This window comes from Sus scrofa, chromosome 12, assembly GCF_000003025.6.
Source record: "Sus scrofa isolate TJ Tabasco breed Duroc chromosome 12, Sscrofa11.1, whole genome shotgun sequence".
Classification (NCBI taxonomy): domain Eukaryota; kingdom Metazoa; phylum Chordata; class Mammalia; order Artiodactyla; family Suidae; genus Sus; species Sus scrofa.
Genome location: NC_010454.4, coordinates 12042795 through 12063123, shown reverse-complemented (window position 1 = coordinate 12063123; position 20329 = coordinate 12042795). Strand labels below are relative to the sequence as shown.

General features: G+C 51.8%; 1 protein-coding gene across 4 annotated transcripts in view; it reads right to left on the bottom strand.

The window, feature by feature from the left end:
- Positions 1–20329, bottom strand: part of RGS9 (regulator of G protein signaling 9) — a 72662-nt gene that overhangs the window by 24859 nt on the left and 27474 nt on the right. For 3 of the 4 annotated variants that reach the window (XM_021066721.1, XM_021066723.1, XM_021066724.1), the window contains exons 9-13: positions 17539–17610; positions 7518–7547; positions 6464–6525; positions 4921–5034; positions 726–841 (exon numbers count right to left, since the gene is read on the bottom strand). In XM_021066721.1, the coding sequence (XP_020922380.1) occupies positions 726–841; positions 4921–5034; positions 6464–6525; positions 7518–7547; positions 17539–17610 (394 nt within the window). The remainder of the gene's footprint in view (positions 1–725; positions 842–4920; positions 5035–6463; positions 6526–7517; positions 7548–17538; positions 17611–20329) is intronic. The other variant, XM_021066722.1, reaches the window with a different exon arrangement.

Sequence of the window (20329 nt, the reverse complement as noted above, 5' to 3'; positions counted from 1 at the left end):
TTGCTGAAAAAGTAAAAAGACCCTGTAAAAGTAAGTACGCCAGTGAAGGTGGTGAAGCCCAGAGAATGCTCAGCCTACTAAAACCAGTCCTAATCGGACTTTGCTCTTCCTGAGGTCTCCCCGTGCAGTATATTCAAGAGGCTGCAGGTGCCGCCCATGGTGAGCTGCCCAGAGCTGGGATAGAAAATATGGCCCCATCCACGCCATTCAAATCCTCTAAGGAAGCAGACCAGGAGCGGAGACAGCGTCTCTCTCGAGTACAGCCACAGGTTAGAATCGCCTGGGGGATTTTCAAATCTTCGGAGATTCCACCCCAAATCAATTAAAAAGGAATCTCTGGGGATGGGAGCCAAGCAAATGTCTTTTAAAATATCCCCAGGCGAACTGAACGGGCCGCCAAGGTAAGAAGCACTGGGCTGAAGAAAACCAGGCACACCGCCACAGGGGATCCAGGAGCTCGGGGGCGGGTGCCCCGGGGATCAGGGTGAGCAAGCCGCCAGCTCGAGTGAGGCGAATGTGGAATTTGTGAGCAGAAGCAATTTCCTCCCCCAAACTGTGGGGCCCCTTGGAACCGATGGAGTGCATGGGGCCGGAAGCGCCTCTTTAAGAGTCTGCACGAGCAGAGCCATGGAAACATCTGCCGAGCATCCTCGGGACCCGAGGCCAGACATTCTGGAGTGTTTCGAAAGGCAAACGTTTTATATACACATAAAGAAAAGACCCACCGCTGAATTCTTTCTTGAGAAAGTACTGGAAGCTCTGACGCCCCTTGGGGTCTCGGATCAGCTCACTGAAGTTGATGGCCCATCGTTCCACACGCATCTTGGTTGGGATTTCCACCCTGCAAGGACCACGATTCGTTAAGTGCTGCAGACACTGTGCAAAGAGTGCCCGTGCTTCAGCGCCCCCCTCCCCCACGCCAACCTCCGCCAGTCCCAGGGCCCAGGATGAGACCAACCCTCCCCTCCCCCATCCCTGCGCAAACAACCCAAGGAGTCACTTGCTAGGAAAACGCAGCCTCAGACGAGAGTTGCTGGCCACCCCAGGGAGAAGGCGGCCCCTGGCGGACCACCTCCTGCTCCAGCCCCATGCACCCCCACTCTTCAGGGCAACAGGACGCCAAGGCCTCCTGCAAGGCCTTCAGAGGCTCTGGCTGCCACCAGACCAGGAGAGAAGCCCAGAACAGCACCAGGCAATGCCTGTCACCCACCGCACAGCTGCCCCTTTGCCACATCTGGTGGTTCTCCCTGATTCTGCCCTCAAGCCTCGTGCACATCCACAGCACCTGCCGCCCACGAGCCTCCTCTGAGATGCAAGCCCCCCTCCACTCCCACTTGTTTTGAACAGCCTCCCTGATCCCAGGCAGGACATGTAAGCCAGGCTACAATGGGTCTCACATTCCAGAAAATCAGGGACACAGCTGGTCTTTCTCCTCTTATGAAATTCTTTGTAACCCAACACAGCCCCTTGGAAATAGGGGTTTCCAAGCCCACAACACCACGTTTCCCACGGATGGGACAGCTGGAACCAGGACTGGGAACAAGTGATGCTTATGGGGTCGAAAGCGGGCCAGGCAAGCTTACACTCTCCACGCCACCAGCGTGGGAACAATAAGAGTCCTGGAGTAAGATTTACAAGTGTCACCATCTGTGAAGCCCTGGGCTTTACACAGACCTCGCTGGGTCCCGAGGAGAGCACGGTGAGCTGGATATCATGGTCCCTGAGACCGAGGCTCAGGGAGGGTAGATCCTTGCCCAGGCTCGCACAGTAAGAAGCAGAGTCTGGAGTAAAAGAGAGCTGTACCAACTTCAGCGCACATCAGAAGCCCCTGGAAAACTCCTTAAAACAAGGACTGCTGGGCGCCATCCCCTGAGCTTTGGATTCAGTCGGGGTCTTGGGTGGGCCCCAAGAATTCGCATTTCCAACACGCTCCCTGGGGATGCTGATGCTGCTGGTCCGGGGCCCATCCCGGGAGCTGAGGCTCTAAGCCATTCTTGTGAAGCTAGGTGCTCATTATTGTCAATGGGAGCACGGAAGGAGGGAGGGAGTGGGATGGACAGGAGTTTGGGATCCACAGATGCAAACTACTACCCTCGGAATGGGTAAAGAACGAGGTCCTACTGTACCGCACAGGGAACCATACCCGATCTCCTGGGACAGACCGTGATGGAAGATAAAATAAAAGGAATGTGTGACCCAGTCATAGGTACACACACACACACATTCTGTACTTTGCTGTACAACAGAAACTGGCCCAACATTGTAAATCAACTTTAATAAAAAATGTTTTAATTTTTAAAAATCAATGAGAGCTTTGACTTTTTTATTTTTTGTCTGTGCCCTTGACATGCAGAAGTTCCAGGGCCAGGGAAAGAATCCAAGCCACAGCAGATCCTTAACTGGCTGAGCCACCAGGGAACTCAAATAGGAGCTTTTAAAGTTGACTGATGGAGCGTTCCCTCTGTGGTGCCACAGGATAAGCAGCATCGGTGGGGAGCCAGGACGCAGGTTTGGTCCCCAGCCCGGCACAGTGAGTTAAAGGATGAGGTGTGGGTTGCATCTGTGGCTCAGATCTGATCCCTGGTCTGGGAACTCCATATGCCATGGAGTGGGGCAAAAAAAAAAAAAAAAAAAAAAAAAAAGAAGGGTGGTAGGAGGTGAGCCAGGCCAGTCAAGCAAGAGGCTTTGGTGATAAGGGCTGGATATGGGTTTTTGTAGGTTTTTTTTTTCTTGAAGCGTCATAGGTGATGTAAATCAAGAACTAGTCCTCCAGGGGAGTTCCCGTCGTGGCTCAGTGGTTAACAAACCCGACTAGTATCCATGAGGATGCAGGTTCGACCCCTGGGCTTGATCAGTGGGTCGGGGATCCAATGCTGCCATGAGCTGTGGCACAGGTTGCAAACTCAACTCAGATTCCACTTTGCTGTGGCTGTGTTGTAGGCCAGCAGGTGTAGCTCCGATGAGTCCCCTAGCCTGGGAATCTCCATATACCACGGGTGTGGCCCTAAAAAGACAAAAGAAAAAAGAACAAGGCCTCCTGTTTTCAACGGCACCCACCCAGGACCTCTGCTCAAGGGCTCTTACAGAAACCTCGCCTCCTTTTTCTTCACCAGCAAATCTCTACTTCGAGCTTTCACACCATCCTCTCCACCTCCTTCAACACCGGCAGCTGTCCACAGCTCCTTCGCAAACCCCCTGGCCACAGCCCTGGTCCCTGCCCTCTCCTCCACGGAGAGCGGAATGCTGCACATCCTTGTCCACAAGGCGATTCGGCGCGTCCCTCTGATCAGACACCCGGGCCCCCGACAACCATCCTAGTAACTAGAGCCCCAGAAGACTCCCCACAAGAGCGTTTTAGAATCTTGGGCTCTGCAGGTGACACTCTTAAGGAGTGACCCCCAACTCCAGATGGGTGACCTCCTTCATCCATCTGCTGCCCACAACAGCCACCTGGACCAGGGGAAAGGGCGCCCAGCTAAGCCTGCTCACCTGGCTGGACCCCACCCACCCCGCACCTGGATATTCCTCCTGCCTTGGGTGGGGATGGCCCTGGCCTTGACCCAAGCGGCGGTATGTAACCAGGGATCTGTCTCCCACAACCCCGCCTGCCTCACACTCATCTCGGCCCCTCCCAGCCCCTCCCACTGCCCCATCTCTTCTTCCTTCCCTCATTTGCGTGGCCTTTTCCACCTGCATTTCGGCCTCTGTCCCCTCTTCCACACAACAGCTTTACGCAGGCACAGGTTGCAGCAACAACTGTTCAAAACTCACAAACAGCAAAGGCGTGCGTGATATAAGTAATCCCCAAAGCAGGTTTAGAGCCCTGCCGCCCAGGAACTTAAGTTTACCCTAATTTGAAGATCAAACACGCAAAGCCACGAGGAGGATTGTGTTCGAAGACAATCGACGTATTGTTAAAACGCAATTACCATTCGACCCTGCCGGTCCATTCCTAGGTACGCAGCCCCGAGGAAGGAAGACAACATCCACCAAAAACCAGCAAAGAAACGTTCACAGCAGCATTAGTCACACTCGCTAAAGGGCAGAGACAACCCACGTATCCATCAGCTGATGAATGGATAAGCAAAATGTGGTAGATCCATTCAACGGGTTTTTTTTTTTGTTTGCTGTTTTCTTTAGGGCCGAACCCCTAGCCTATGGAGGTTCCCAGGCTAGGGGTCCAATCGGAGCTGTAGCTGCCTGCCCACACCACAGCCACAGCCACACCAGATCTGAGCCAGGTCTGTGACCTACACCACAGCTCATGGCAATGCCAGATCCTTAACCTACTGAGCGAAGCCAGGGATCGAACCTGCGTCCTCATGGATGCTAGTCAGATTCGTTTCCACTGAGCCACAGTGAGAACGCCCCATTCAATGAATATTATTCAGCCATAAATAGGGATTGAGTTGAGTACTAATACACTCAGCATGGACAGACCTTGAAGGCCTTGTTAAGAGACAAAAAGCTAATCACAAAAGACCACATATTAGATGTTGAATGTCTAGAACAGACAAAGCCATAGAGACAGAAAAGGGTTTGGTGGTTGCCTAGGGCTGGAGGGGATTTGGGAGGAGGTAATTGCTAAAGGGTAGGGAGCTCTTATTTGGGTGATGAAAATGTTTTAAAACTGACTGTGGTGATGGTTGCACGGCTCTGTGGATACAGGAAAAGCCACTGAATGGTACACTTTAAATGGGTGAATGGCATGGCAGCAGAAACAACTCCAACTAGGAACCATGAGGTTGCGGGTTCAATCCCTGGCCTCGCTCAGTGGGTTGGGGATGCTGCGTCGGTGTAAGCCAGCAGCCATAGCTCCAAACTCGACCCCTAGTCTGGGAACCTCCATGTGCCATGGGTGCGGCCCTTAAAAAAAGCAAAAAAAAAAAAGTTCTTTTTAAAAGAATACGGCATACATACAATTTGGCGTTTAAATCCCAGAACTGGGTGTCATCTGTTATCCAAGGATTGCTGGGCAGGCAGCCTGACATGATGGCGTCATTGGATGAAAACTGCTCGCTGTACCTGACGATCCTGGAAAGCAAAGGGAAAGCAGGTGCCGACAGGTTCACCGCCCCGGAGAGCAAGTCAACACTCAGGGCGACGTGACCAGCTTGTCCTCCTTCAACTTCACTGACTTAGTGACACACGTGTTATTGCCTTCTTAGAAAAACACTCTCATTGGAGTTCCTGTCGTGGCTCAGTGGTTCATGAATCCGACCAGCATCCATGAGGACGCAGGTTCGATCCCTGGCCTTGCTCAGTGGGTTAAGGATCCAGCCCTGAGCTGTGGTGTAGGTCACAGACACGGCTCGGATCCCACATTGCTGTGGCTGTGGTGTAGGCCAGCGGCTACAGCTGCAATTCGACCGCTAGCCTGGAAACCTCCATATGCCTCGGGTACAGCCCTAAAAAGACAAAAAAAAAATATATATATATATATATGTATATATATACATATATACATATATATATATATATATATGTATATATATAGTGGTAATGAGGCTCCGAGACAGTTAAAAATTGGAAAGAGGACCTAGGAAGTACCCAGTAGCTTTGGAGTCTCTTTTGATGTCCTTTCTGTTAAGTTTCATGAAACATCAGAGTCAATGAGTCTGACTTTATCAGAGAGCAATGGTTATCGCTGTTTCCCACTGAGGACCAGGGCGCACGCCCATCTGTGTCTGGGCACAGAAGTGAAAAAGTGGGTGACATCAGGGCACGGCTTCTTGGGCAGGTATTTTTGCAAACTAGGGGTTTGGGAAGACATAGAAGATACTGGAAAATTTTTATAGGATCCCCACCCCTCACCACATTGGAAGAAAGGCAGTGGACCAGACACAGCATCTTCCAATCAAGCAGTCCCACAACTGGAGCCTTCCGTGGTCAGAATAAATGAGTAGCCGTGTTGTGTTTCCCCAGAAATAAGCCAAGTCTGTTTTCACGTGTGCAGAAAAATCAGAATTAGCAAGGGGCTCCCTACAAAAGGATAACTGCTCACGTGGTGGGTGGGGGTGGAGAGAGACGCTAAACCTTTTTGCCTCTTCCAAATAATGTCCTGGGGGGACTGGGTCGAAATAGCCTGAACATGCAATCAATCAAACATAAAATTTCCAATTTCCCCTCATCGGATGTTAAATCAAAGATGGACGATGGCCATGCATCAGTACGCTGGACAGAAAAATCCAGTCCACGAAGTTCTGACTCTTCCCGCTTTCCCATCCCCACAGACAGCTCTGCACCGAGCCTTGTCGACCCCTGACTGTGCCCAGTTCAAGACCTGGAGACTGACACTGAGCAAGGAACTAGTCACTCAACCCCCAAGACACTGCTTTTGTCCCTCAGAGTCCTTTGGGGTCTTAAGTCAGCCTATGACTTGTTAATGTTGCCTTAAAGCAGCAGTGCTCCTCTTGCTGCCAATTGCTCAAACCTCAGCAAGACCCACAAATCAGGGACCTACCCTCCAAGGGACACGGAGGACTTCACCGTGGACCTCATGAGGGCCTGTCGATAATACATGATCTGCAAGAGACACACTCGTTAGCAGGTGCCCTACCCCACCCCGGAGGGTCACTACCGCTGACGCCTCCACTGGCCTCCAAACCAGAAGCCATTTCTCCAGCCAAGCATCCCCTTCTGTCCCCTCAAGCTTGGCCACCTCCGTACCTGCAGGGCTCTGGTGGGCAGTGGAAGGGTAACCCCCCCATCCCCAATTCTAAACGAGGGGCCTCTTAGCTCATCATGTGTTAGTCTCGGAAAAGAGATCCACTAGGAAAAAACCAAGTTGGTGTTTTGGGCTTAGGGAGAGAAGCTCAGCGTGTTTCCTTCAAATGCCTCTGACTCACAAAAGCAGGCCGAACCTCCACGGGCAGCGGTCCTCAGGGCTCTGTGTTGGGCCCTGGACACGAGATTTGCTAAAATAGGTCGCTTGCCCCCAGACGGATGTTGAACGGCCATTTATGTAGGAGCAGGGACCAGGGTGGGGCACGTCCTCTCCCAGCCGCTCAGATCTGGGCTTTCGTATCCTGCATCCCAGCATCAGCCCCATCCGAATCTTACAGGAGATGCTTTGGCGTCACACGCTGCCTGCTAATTTGGAAACAAGTATTTGAACATTACATATGGTTTTCATCTCCTCACTGCGTGTGAAACCAAAGTACATATAATTTGGCATTCCCCGTTGTGGCTCGGTAGTAACGAAGCCAACGAGGATCCACGAGAATGAGGGTTCGATCCCTGGGCTTGCTCACTGGCTTAAGGATCCAGTATTGCCGTGAGCTCTGATGTTGGTCACAGATGAGGCCTTGCTGTGACTGTGGTGGAGGCCAGCAGCGACAGCTCTGATTCGACCTCTAGCCTGGGACCCTCCATATGCCTCAGGTGTGGCCCTAAAAAGACAAAAAAAAAAAAAAGTATCCAAAGTATATATAATTTGTTAGAGGATTTAAAATCAAACTTCCCCCCAATTAATTAATTAATTTAATTAAACTTCCCTGAACTGGGAGATTAATTACCTCTTTTCTGACAGAAACGACTGTTTGTTTCTGTAAAAGCAAAGAAGCAGAAAACCATTAAACAGATGTCATCAAATCATGTTCCAAATACCCATTTGAAAAATAAAAACCCTTTTCCCCAAGAGAAAACCGTCCAGCTTTTTTTTACTTAAACGACAGAATTTCCCCATCACTACCCTTCCTCCCTATTCTCCACAACCACGGGAGAATCAGACCAACTGAGAGGTTTGGCAAGCGGAGGGGGGCGATGGCCCCCTCTGACTCTACTCCCTCCTCATGGACTGGGAGTCTGGGGTTAATAGCTGCAGACTCTTGCCTTTGGAGTGGATAAGCAATGAGATCCTGCGGTACAGCACAGGGAACTATATCTAGTCACTTAGATGGAGCCTGATGGAGGATAATGTAGAAAAAGAATGTGTATATATATGTGCAACTGGGTCACTTTGCTGTACAGTAGAAACTGACAGAACACTGTAAACCAACTATAATGGAAAAAATAAGAATCATTTAAAAAAAAAAAACAAAAAACAAAAAGAAACACTTTACCCTCCTCTCTTAAAAGCCAAGATGGATTAAAGACGAAGTTTGGGATTGCTTGCCGACAGACCATCTTAAAGGAAAGGAGAGGTAAAGATGGAGAAACTAGCGACTAGACCAATAGCATATGTTGGGGGCGAAGCCACATCACTAAAAATACAGCACACGATTAAAAGACTCGAGACCAGCCCCCACTGCAAGCTGAGTCCCAGAACTGGACTGTAATATGGAAGATTATACGAGGCTCCATCCCCTGAAGCTGCTGAAGCCAGTTCATGCTGGGGATGCACTGCATGGCACCCTCTCTCCGGAATGTTCGGTTTATAGCAGAGAAGAGGACGGCTGCAAGAAGGACTCCGTGTCTAGGCTCAAAGACGCTCCTGGGAGCCATTCAGACCTGTTCCCTACTAAACTCTCCTACCAGCTGACAGGCTTCCTTGGTATCGCTCTTCTGCCCCAGGCTCCTCTTGGAAGCTGGGCACAGCTGGGGATCTCCGTCTCAGCGTTCTCAGCGTTCCCAGGTTTAGCGGCCTCCAGGCACTGACATGTATCCTGCAAGCTGAGCACCTCAGTTCCTGGCTGCTTAGGATCTGTGCTGCTAATGCAACCGGGTTTTCATTTGGAAGAGTCAGAAGTCCAAGAAGGACACTATTTCCCTCAGCCAGTTAGTAAAATAAGGACTGGACCAGCGTCCACTGGCAATGAATGAAGGAGGGAGGGGTCCAATCGGACGTAGTCTCTCCTTTCCAACCCGTGCTGGGTTTCACTGTGCTTCACTAGAATGCGTTTATGCAATTGCTTTTCACAGGAGGTCCTTCTTCCTGGATGAGGGAGGAAGGGGAGGTACCTAAGACAGGTAATGCTCACACCCTAAACGTCCTCCTTCATAGCACTCGTCACTACTGTAATTACATATGTGTTCATGTGACTCTTAGTTAAACATACGTACCACCCGTTAGGCACCATCCAGAGCAGGAAGATGGTGTTTATTCTCCCCAGCATCAAGGGTGGTACAGAGTAAGTGCTCATTAAATATCAAACAAGTGATAACGAGTGCTTGGAGGTGAGATGTATTTTAAGGGTAATGGAATGTTTTTCCACTTAAAAAACTGAGGAGTTCCCTGGGGGCCTAGCAGTTTAAGGATTTAGCATTGTTACTGCTGCCATGGCCTGGGGAAATTTTGTATGCTGCGGGCACAGAAAAAAAAAAAAAAAGAAAAAAATTGAAAACACTCCCCAAAGGACCCAAGGATTTTGGCAATCACACTGCTCCGTTCTCTCCTAAATTAAGGCTGTTTTAGAAGACACATATTTTAGGTAGAAGAGGACCCTGGGGTCAGAATGGATTTGCATGCAGGCCTAATACAATCATTCTTCAGTTCAAGTCCTGTGGAAGTGGATTCAGAAAACTACCTACTGGTTGATGCCCTCTGCTCTAACGGGAGGCTGGACTTTGCGGTAATCAGAGGCACCAGGAAATAATACAAACCAATTTACGCCTCTCTGAGCCCTTACAACGTTTAAGGGAGGGAGGTTTTATTATTCTTGCAGCTGAGAGAGGCGACGAGCAACGCGCTCAGCATCTCCTGGTCAGTAACTGGCTGCGTCGGGATTCACCCCTACACCTGCCCTTTGCCAAGCTGAGGAGGGACCCGGGAGAAACAGAAAACAGTCTGTTTCATCACCGAGTCCTTCCCTGCTCTGAAGCTCAAGATCCCGCAGAATGGAATGCCTCTGTCCAGCCATTTAGTTTAACATTAAAACAAAAGGCGTTTGAGCCCCCATCACAAGAGGAAGCACACACGCAGGAAACGCTCTTGAATGAGCCCTCAGGACGGTAAAACAGACGCCCAGCTAGAAGAGAAAGGCGACCTGGGATCTAAGGCGCAGCGCGGTGTCTGTCACTAACAACCCTGTGTCAGACACTTGGAAGTCGTTACAAGAGGAGATCTTGGAGTTCCCGTCGTGGCGCAGTGGTTAACGAATCCGACTAGGAACCATGAGGCTGCGGGTTCGGTCCCTGCCCTTGCTCAGTGGGTTAACGATCCGGCGTTGCCGTGAGCTGTGGTGTAGGTTGCAGACACGGCTCGGATCCCGCGTTGCTGTGGCTCTGGTGTAGGCCAGTGGCTACAGCTCCGATTCGACCCCTAGCCTGGGAACCTCCATATGCCGCGGGAGCGGCCCAAGAAATAGCAACAACAACAACAACAAAAGACAGAAAGACAAAAAAAAAAAAAAAAAAAGAGGAGATCTTAACTGTTGTTGCCACAAAACTTAAATTACGTGGGGAGAGGGTTAGCTAATTGTATTAGTGGCGATCATTGGGGGATATATGCCAGCATCTGATCCTACACTGTGCACCTTGAACTTGCCTATGCCGTATGCCCATAATATCTCCACAAAGCTCAGCGGGGGAAACACTACTGAGGGCAAAGGCTGCAATTGCCCTGGGCCTGTGCCCAGCGGGCGGCTCCATAGACACCCTCCTTCCAAGCGCCCAGGCCCCCAGACGAAAATTCCTGTGGACCAGTGCTCTCCAACTAGGGGGATCCTAAGCGGACAAACAGCCTCTCAGTCTGTCGCACCTGCTCTGGGCTCCACGGGGCGCTGTCCTTGCAAACCAGCCGCCCGCACACTCACTGCAGGTCTGTCTGGTGTGGTCTGACTTTGACCTGAGATGTTTATTTCTGGGGCCATGAACTCAGGCTTCAGGTTTTTTTTACGTTTTATGTTTTATTTCACTTCTTGACTTTATTATCTTTCTAGAGCTCTGAGTTGGTTTTCTGATTTTCAAAATTATCAGCTGCCTTCTGGGAATCAGGCTGCAGCGGATTGGGTTGGGTCTAGGAGCTTGCCCTAGAGCATCCTGGATTGTCCACATGGATTTTAGCATTTATTTCTAGCTTTAAAAATGGCTGTTCATGAGACCTGCTTCCCATAGACTGACAAACAGGGTGTCTCTGTCCTTTTAGGAGTGTGCGTGTATGTGTATCTGGGCAGTGGGGGAGAGGGTTCTGGGCTTTTCTGAAAGACAGAGAGAGAATGTGATGGAGTCAGGGTAGTTTTAGGAAAGAGTATTGAGGAGTTCCTGCTGTGGTACAGTGGGTTAAGAACCCGAGTGCAGGGGCTCGGGTCACTGCAGAGATGTAGGTTCAAATCCCCGGCCTTGCTCAGTGGGTTAAAGGATCCGGAGTTACCAAAGCTGTGGCACAGTCGCAGCTGCAGCTTGAATTCTATCCCTGGCCTGGCCAGGGATCTTCCATATGCCCTGGGCGTGACCAAAAAAAAAAAAAAGTATTTTTTTTTTCTGATTTTGGGGTCAGAAAGGTCAAAATTGTGGTTTTGTCACTTATAGGCCACAGGACTTTGGATGAGTTATTTAGTATCTCAGAGCTTGTGTTTTCTCACTTGTAAAATGAAATAGAAAATGGGGGGACTGAGTGACATAACAGGACCTAAAAGACTGGCATAGAGCAGGGACCCAGTGCACCCTGGCTATGGATGAAGGTTCATATGCTGCTGAGAAGATGCTTCAGCCCAGTTGCAAGAAAAAATACAGGATGCCTGTGCAACACTGGGGACATATTCATACCAACAAGATTGATTCCCTGTTATCTGAAATTTAAATTTAACAGGGCACCCTGTATTGTATTTGTTAGATCTCACAGACCGACTCTTGATAATCTTATTACTCAGCCAAAAGCCCTAAGAAACAGTAAAGCAAAGTTACTAAAAACATGCCCACGCACATTTCTAAGCAACTCGAGGAATGCTGAAATGAGAAAGAAACCTTCCTTTCGCCCTAGCTTTCACGCACAAGCCCCAACTTTCTCAGCGCTTGGCGCTCCTGGAGGAAAGTCACTTCCTTGTCCTTCGCCCCAGTGACACACTTTGCTGCAGAAGGAGCACTCTCCCTAAGGGATCTTCAAATACTCTGCATTCCTGGGATTCTAACTTATTATTTTTCACTTGCAGCGTTGCCCAAATAGGGACACATCCAGCGCTTGTTTGCACAGCTCTGTGGTGACCAGCTGGCCAGCCCTGAGCCCCGGATGCAGGCTGCAGGCAATTGTTACAGGGCACGAGGGGGTCAGGGCTGTGCCCTGTGAGACCCCAGGGGTTACTACGGACAGGAGCGCGGGAGCCCAGGAGAGGAGCAAGGAGGGGCCCTGAGAACGGGTGGCCAGGAACCTCTGCGGATGCGCAGGCAAGGGCCGGGCCAGCCCCAGGGTGAAAGGCAAGGCGGGGAGGACCACGAGGAACTGGGGCTGGGAGCAGAGAGGGGGTCAAAAGCCAGAGACCCGGAAATTGCGTGCTGAGTGGTCAGTGCAGAGAGCTGACAGGAAAAGCGGGGGTTGTGTGGCGGCGGGGGGGGGGGGGGGGGGGGCGGCTGTCCACGGAGACAAGAATTCCGGGCTGTGGTCATCAAAGTAAGTCTCTGTCCTGCCACGTCCTCCTTCCTGATCAGGTGGAGGTGGGACTGACCCCACGGCTTCCAGAGCTCAGGGCAACTTGAAAATGCAGGGCTGCGGGTCCCAAAAGCCGTAGTCAGGGTTTTTTTTAGGACAACAAAGACATAACGCCATGTGTGGGGCCTGCTGGGCATGTGAGGACATGTCCCCTGCCAGGAAATCGAGCACGAGCACGGAGTGCAAGAGCCGAGGACGCGGTCTGGGAGGGGAGGTGTGTAAAGGAGAAGCTAAGGGACCCCTGGCCAGCCCAGCCCGGGCCATCGGCTCCCTCTCTCTGTTTCCGTTTTGTCCCCTGAAACACAGAACTGGGGAGTTCCCATTGTGGCTCAGTGAGTTAAGAACCTGACTAGTATCCATGAGGATGCAGGTTCGATCCCTGGCCTTGATCAATGGGTTAAGGATCCGGCGTTACCATGAGCTACGGTATAGGCCAGTGGCTACAGCTCCGAGTCGACCCCTAGCCTGGGAATGAATGAATGAATAAATAAATAAATACACAAATAAAAATTTTAAATGGAACCGATATGCCTTCTCTTATCAAGCTGCCGTGAGAACTGAGTGACATCCAACAGTTTCCAGAGGCCGAATCAGGGACATTAGGACACACAAGTGGGGTACGGAGCGGGCTCAGGCACCTGCAGCTGAGGTTCAAACCTGGCTTTCCCAGTCCCGAGACGTGTGTCCTGGAGGAGCTGCCTACACCTTCCACCTGCCTCCTCAGCTACGAAACAGAGACGCTGACAACACTGCTGCTGTGGGTCTTCCTCGAGCCCTGACCCTCGGGGCATTGTCCACAGGCCACCCTCTGAGCGCCACCCCAACTCCAGCCACGACTGGTCACAAAGGAGCCACAGGAAGAACGCTGTTTGTGCCCAGTTGGTGGGAGTGGGGCTGTCACTCACAGAAGGCTCCAGGCTGAGGGCTCTGCCAAGCACGGTGCTTAAGCCATATTTCTACCTTTCACCGGCCACCAGAGTAAACAGCGCTGTTCTCACCAGCTGGTGATGGACCAGGCAGGGAGGTTGAAATCCCTGTGTACCTTCCTCTCTCTGCCTCCAACCAGGGCAGACGTACGAGCGGGTATAAGGACGGAGGAAACTGGCTGAGTACGGCTCCCCAAAACAGGGTCTAGGGGCTATGGAGCCCCATAAAGCCTCTCTCTGGCAGCATGGTGACAGTTATAACAAGGATGCTGACTGTGGCGTGTCTACACACCAGATACCATTCTAGATGCTTCACATGAAAGACCCCTGAAGGAACTGCTGTTATTCCCATGTTATAGATGTGGAAGCCGAGGCTTTGAACGGCACACGAGCTTGTCCAGGACCACCCAGCCAGGGAGCAGCGGAGCTGGGATAACCCTGAGGTCGAAGCTCACTCCTGCACGCGGCACTGGCCCGCACCACAAAATGACCCTCGTCACCCTGTCCCAGTCGGGGATGGAGGGCCAGCCCTGGGCACCGCTGTCCACAGCCAGGCTGGGGCCTGGCCACCCACCCCGTCTCCTCACCTGAAGCCAAATTCTCTATGAAATAAAGGGAAGGTGGGGACAGTGGGTGCTGGGTGTCCCCGCGGGCCTGGGGGAACTGGGACGCGCTCTCTGGGAGGGACCCTGCTCTGGCAGTGCCTCCCAGGGCTGGGCAGCCCCACTGGCCAACAGAGGAAGTGGGTCACCCAAGGCACTGGACACCTGCCGGCCCCACAGCCCTTCCCGTGCTCCATGGGGTTCATTTCCTTTGGATTATTTGCCTCCACTTAAGGAAAACAGGTATCTTTTCAAGAATTTACAAATTCTCAGAAATGGGCTCTCCGTTCCAACCAACACCGTGAGATCTTCTTGGAAATGCGAGAAACCCCACACCTCTGCACGCCCAGGGCCTCCCGGACACACATCGTCACGTCCTCTCGACCCCTCCTCCCAGGCCAGATCGACGGGGGACCCTTGCCACACGGGCCCCCGTCCCCTAACCGCTGCATGTGACACCCTCGCTGGGGCTGGCTGGGGTGGGGGGGGGATGCGAGGGGCCCCGCTTGCAGGAGAATTACGGTTCCTTGTTCTTCTTAACACAGCGGAGCAGCCAGGGTGCAGACAGGACAAAGAGAGCTGGCGGGAGAGAGAGAGACAGAGAAGACGGTGGGGAACCGCACTCAGACACCCCCACGGCGGCCACTGCCCTCAGCCTCCCGCTCGGCAGCTCTGACCCCGGCCTCAGCGCAGGGCCTGCATCTGCTAAGCATGGGCTTCGAGAGCCAGAGGCGCGCTCTTCGCCGGGCCTGGCCGCCCACGAGCAGGGAGACGCTTCCTCAGCGGGACCGACTGGCCTCCGCCGCCGCCGCCGCCGGGCAGTGACCCCAAATCGTACCCAGGACGGGAGCAGCTCAGCTCCTCAGCTGCCCCACCAGGGCTGAAGTCAGAGGTCCCGCCTCACCACACACACCACACACACACACACACACACCACCCCCGCACACACACCACACACACACACACACACCATACCCCCCACACACACACTCCACACACATACCACACACACACACACCCCATACCCCACACAACCACACACACACACACACCCCACACTCCCACACACACATCCCATACCCCCACACACACCACACACCCACACCCACACCCCCCCCGCACACACACCACACACACACACACACCATACCCCCACACACACACACTCCACACACATACCACACACACACACACCCCATACCCCCCACACACACCACACACACACACACACACACACCCTATACCCCCCCACACAAACACCCCACACCCCCACACACACACCCCACACACACTCCACACCCCCCACACACACACCACACACAATGCACACACACCACACACACACACACTACCCCCACACAAACACACACCACACACTCTCCCCCCATACCACACACACACACACACACACGGGCACCACAAACCACACATACACACACACACCCACCCCACACACCACACACCACACACGCCCCCCCCACACAACGCATACACACCACACACACACAAGCACACACCACACACACCACACACACACACACCACACACATGCCCCCCCACACACAATGCACACACACCACACACACACAAATACACCCCACGCACACACAATGCACACACAACACCCCACACACACACGCACCACAAACCACACCCACCCACCCACACACACACACACACACACCCCCGTGCTGGCTGGCTGCTCAGAGTGCAGTGGCAGGCCTTCGCCCTCTACCCTCTCCTCCCCCACAGCAGAGGAGCTTCCAGAGCCACCGGTTACCCATAAAAAAAGCAAATCTTCCACCCTGGCCCAGTATTTTCCTTGATGACTCTGTTGCCGGGGCAACCAAGCCCGACAAGGCCTCGGCAATTATCTGTCATCTGATGAGGCGAAACTCAGAAAAGGCTGCTGAAGGCTGACGGTGCCAAGTGTGTATCACAGGAAGGGTCACTCTGAGCTGTGCCCAAGGCTGACCCCCCTGGGGACACCACATCCCCCACCTCCCCTAAACCTGGGCCTCTGGCTCGTGCACTGGTGGGAGTTCCACAGCCACCCCAGGTTCCAGTCCCGGGGGGCAAAGTCTACCCGTCCCAGCCTCCTCTCTAGCTTCTCCCTGCTGCTCCCTCCTTCCCCTTCAACTGCCTTCTTCTTCTTTCCTGGCACATCCCTCCGGGCTCTCACGTGTGCCTTTAGGTGCTGCGGAGGCTTACAGATGACACACGAGGCTAGAGGTTCCTGACCCCTCGCTGCCCAAAAGATAACATTTGACGGACAGCAATGAAACCATCTACGACGAGCTTAAGTGGGTCTGAGGCTGGCTGAGTGGGATCTGTGCTTCTCAACAGGGGCTGTCCTGTCCCCCTGGGGTACACAGGGACATGTCTGGAGACAGTTTTGATCATCGGGACCGGGAGAGAAAGCACAGAGCCACTGCCATCCAGCGGGTGGAGGCCAGGCAGGCTGCTAAGCATCCCAGCAACGCACAGCACAGCCCCCCCAAAAGAATTATCTGGCCCCAAATAATGGTGTCAGGGTTGAGAGACCCAACTGGGATGTTCACAGTTTTAGCAGCTTCTGAAATGCATTTCCTTAAAATAAAAAAAAAAATTTTTTAAAAAGAAAGAAAAAACCTATCATGGAAATTGTCCATCCATCATGAATGGTGGTGTCTTGAGGGAAAGAGTCCTTTTAAGATAAAAACCAGGAGTTCCCGTCGTGGCGCAGTGGTTAACGAATCCGACGAGGAACCATGAGGTTGCGGGTTCGGTCCCTGCCCTTGCTCAGTGGGTTAACGATCCGGCGTTGCCGTGAGCTGTGGTGTAGGTTGCAGACGCGGCTCGGATCCCGCGTTGCTGTGGCTCTGGCGTAGGCCGGTGGCTACAGCTCCGATTCAACCCCTACCCTGGGAACCTCCATATGCCGCGGGAGCGGCCCAAGAAATAGCAACAACAACAAAAGACAAAAAAGACAAAAAAAAAAAAAAGATGAAAACCATAGAAGGGTCTTTGCAGAGATCCCACCCTACTGAGAAGCAAAAGAAAGTGGGACATTTCAGGTCCTGTCACGCAGATTGAGGTTTAATCCCAAAGTTATTTGAAGGGTTGTGAACCTGGGCCTACAGATGTCAGGGTGTGGGGGACCTGGCAGAAACTGCAAAATGCCTGTCTGTGCATCTCTGGGTAAAACGGGTGCATAACCTTCATCAGATTTTCAAGGAGGAAGAGTGACTCAGAGGTCTGAAACCCAACCATCTGGATCCCATTTGCTCTGACCTGTGCTCTATCATCTTTTATCTCTCTGGCTGCAGAACACTCACCACGGCCTCCCGCCCCACCCCCTTACATATGGAGCCCGTAGGCCTCCTCTCTTTGGCAGTCTCCAAGGGGAAAGACCACTGCCCACAGACACGGACAACAGACGTGTGGACACCTTCCTGGCCTAGGATCCTGACCTAGGCCCAGCCCCAGGTATGCAGCAGAGACCTACCTGGTTTACCTGAACTTCATTCGGATTGGTCACTCGGTCCAGGCCATAGTCCAGCACGTTGTTCATTCCTGGCTGAAGGCAGAAAACGCAACATAAGGACCACTGCTGGGAGAGTCTCCAGTTTCTGGCCAACTTTGGATCTTGGCCAAGCTGCCAATTGTGAGACCAAGCTGAGTTTTGCAGCCCAATCCAAGGGGAGCTAGAAGGGTGTGTAAGAATCTCTAGGTGAGCTGGTGGGTTTCATGGGGCTACTCCATCACCACAGCACCCCCAGGACCTAACAAAGTGGGATGGATGGAGGGAGGGAGGGTGAGTGGGTGGATGTATGAATGGATGGACAGATGGAGAGATGGATGGATGGACAGATGGAGAGATGGATGGATGGATGGATGGTGGGTAGGTGGATGGATGAATGGGAGGGTGGGTGGATGGATAAACGGATGGATGGATGGATGGATAAATGAAATAGGTGGATGGATGTATGGAGGGTGGGTGGATAGAGGGAAGGATGGAGGGTGAGTGGATGTATGGATAAATGGATGGATGGATGGAGAGATGATGAGAGGATGGATGGATGGAGGAGGAATCGGTGGAGGGAGGGAGGGAGGGATGGACGGATGGGTGGGTGGATGGACAGATGGATGGAGAGGTAGATGGAGGATGCGTGGGTCCGTAGGTGAATGGATACATTACACTCAAGTTCAACAGGAGCTCACTGGGAATAGCACATGGGACTCCCACCTCCCCTGCAGAGCCCCTGCCCACTTTACAGATCACGGCCTTAGAGAGTCCAGGCTTCAGCCAGGCACCCAGAGGTTCTGATCCTGGTTCTGTCATTTCCCAGCTCTGAGGAGGAGCTTGGAAACTACTTCTTTCTGCTCTCACTACCCTGGAGAACTGGAGATGATCCTTTTACCTGTCAAGTCCTTGGGGAGATTTAACAAGATGCAGTGTGAGGCTCTCAACAGAGGCCAGCTGTTACTAAGCAGAGGCTTCTATTCATTCTCAGGTCATGCATATAAATGCCCGGCCAAAAGCTGGGTCTCAGTCTTTGTCCTTCTCCATCAGGCAACCAGGTCCCCAGCCAGTCCTGCTTGGTCCCTGTCAACTCAAGGCCAGCAATTTGGGTTTTTCACCTCCTCTCTGTTGGCCTGGTATAGGCAACCATCAAATCTCAACACACGTGATTAACCTGGTGATTAACCAGGACGACTATGCTGATGCAGAGGCAGGAAGCAATGGGCCTTCTCCCCATCAGATTCTGTCTCATCAAGACGATCAGCCACATTTTAGCTCAAAAGTAGAGTTACCAAATAAAGTATAGGATGCCCCATTAAGTCTGCATTTCAGATACACAAGAAATAATTTTGAAGTAATTCTATATAAAAGTATATGGGTTTTTTTAGTATAAATATACAATAAGTATAAAAATATTGGGACATGACATCGGCAGTGAATGGATAAAGAAGAGGTGGTACATATATACAATGGAATATTACTCAGTCATAAAAAAGAATGAAATACCATTGTTGCAGCAACATGGATGGATCTAGAGATTATCATACAAGTGAAGGAAATCAGAAAAAGAAAGACAAATATCATATGGGTATCACATATACGTGGATTCTAAAACATGATATAAATGAATTTATTTACAAAACAGACTCACAGATATAGAAGACAAACTTATGATTACCAAAGGGAAAGGGGGTGGAGGAAGGATAAATTAGGCATTTGAGATTAGCAGATATAAATTATTATATTTAAAATATGTAAACAACGAGGTCCTACTTATAGCACAGGGAACTATGTTCAATGTTCTGTAAGAAACCATAACGGAAAAGAATGTATATATGTATATGTATAACTGAATCACTTTTCTGCACACCAGAAACTAACACAAAATTGTAAATCAACTATACTTCAATAAAAAATATATTGGGACATACATGATTTGCTGTTAACCTGAAATGTGAATTTAACTGGGCACCCTCTGTTTTATCTACTAAATTAAGCCACTTAGCTCAGCAGGCCACCCTGGGGACACATATTGGGCATGCGGTGAAGGCAAGGAAAAGAAAAAAGAAAGAAACAGAAAATGGGCGGGGCAGAGGACAGGGGGAGGGAGCGGATGTCCTCACCCAGCTGTTACACAGGGGCCTCCATCGATCAGTATGCACAGAGTTGATGTGCTCAGCTCTGGGGAGCCGTGGCGAAGGGGACCCCTGCCTCGCAGCAGGCATCGCAGGCCCCTCTGGTCTCACGGAGGAGGCCACCACTCAGCCGTTAATCACACCAGTGAGAAATTACGGTTGTGACAAGTTCTCCAAAGGGACAAGCTAGAGGTCCATGCAGCCCTTGACGGGATCCAACCCAGCACGGGGGTGGGGGCAGCTGTGGTCACAGAATCCAATACCTTCGGATTCTAGGAATCGCCCCTTCCAGCAGGACCAAAGAACTCCCTCCCCAGGGTGACAGAAGACAGGCTTCACACACACACATGTATAGTCTCACACTTACGACTCACGTGTACACACTCCCTCACACTTACAATGCACACGTGTCACACTCTCGCACTCTCCCAGGCCTGCACGCATGCTCCGATGGCGGGCACACGTGCTCACGCTTGCGACTCACACAAGTACATCTATGCACACACTCTCACACTCAGCCCCCGAGACCACACCCTTAGTGCCCCCCGCCCCAAGCCCTCACAACCTCAGCAGCTCAGGGCAGGCATCTGCGCACGTCCTTCTCCAACTCTCCTTTGAACTTGACCCATGCTCTGATC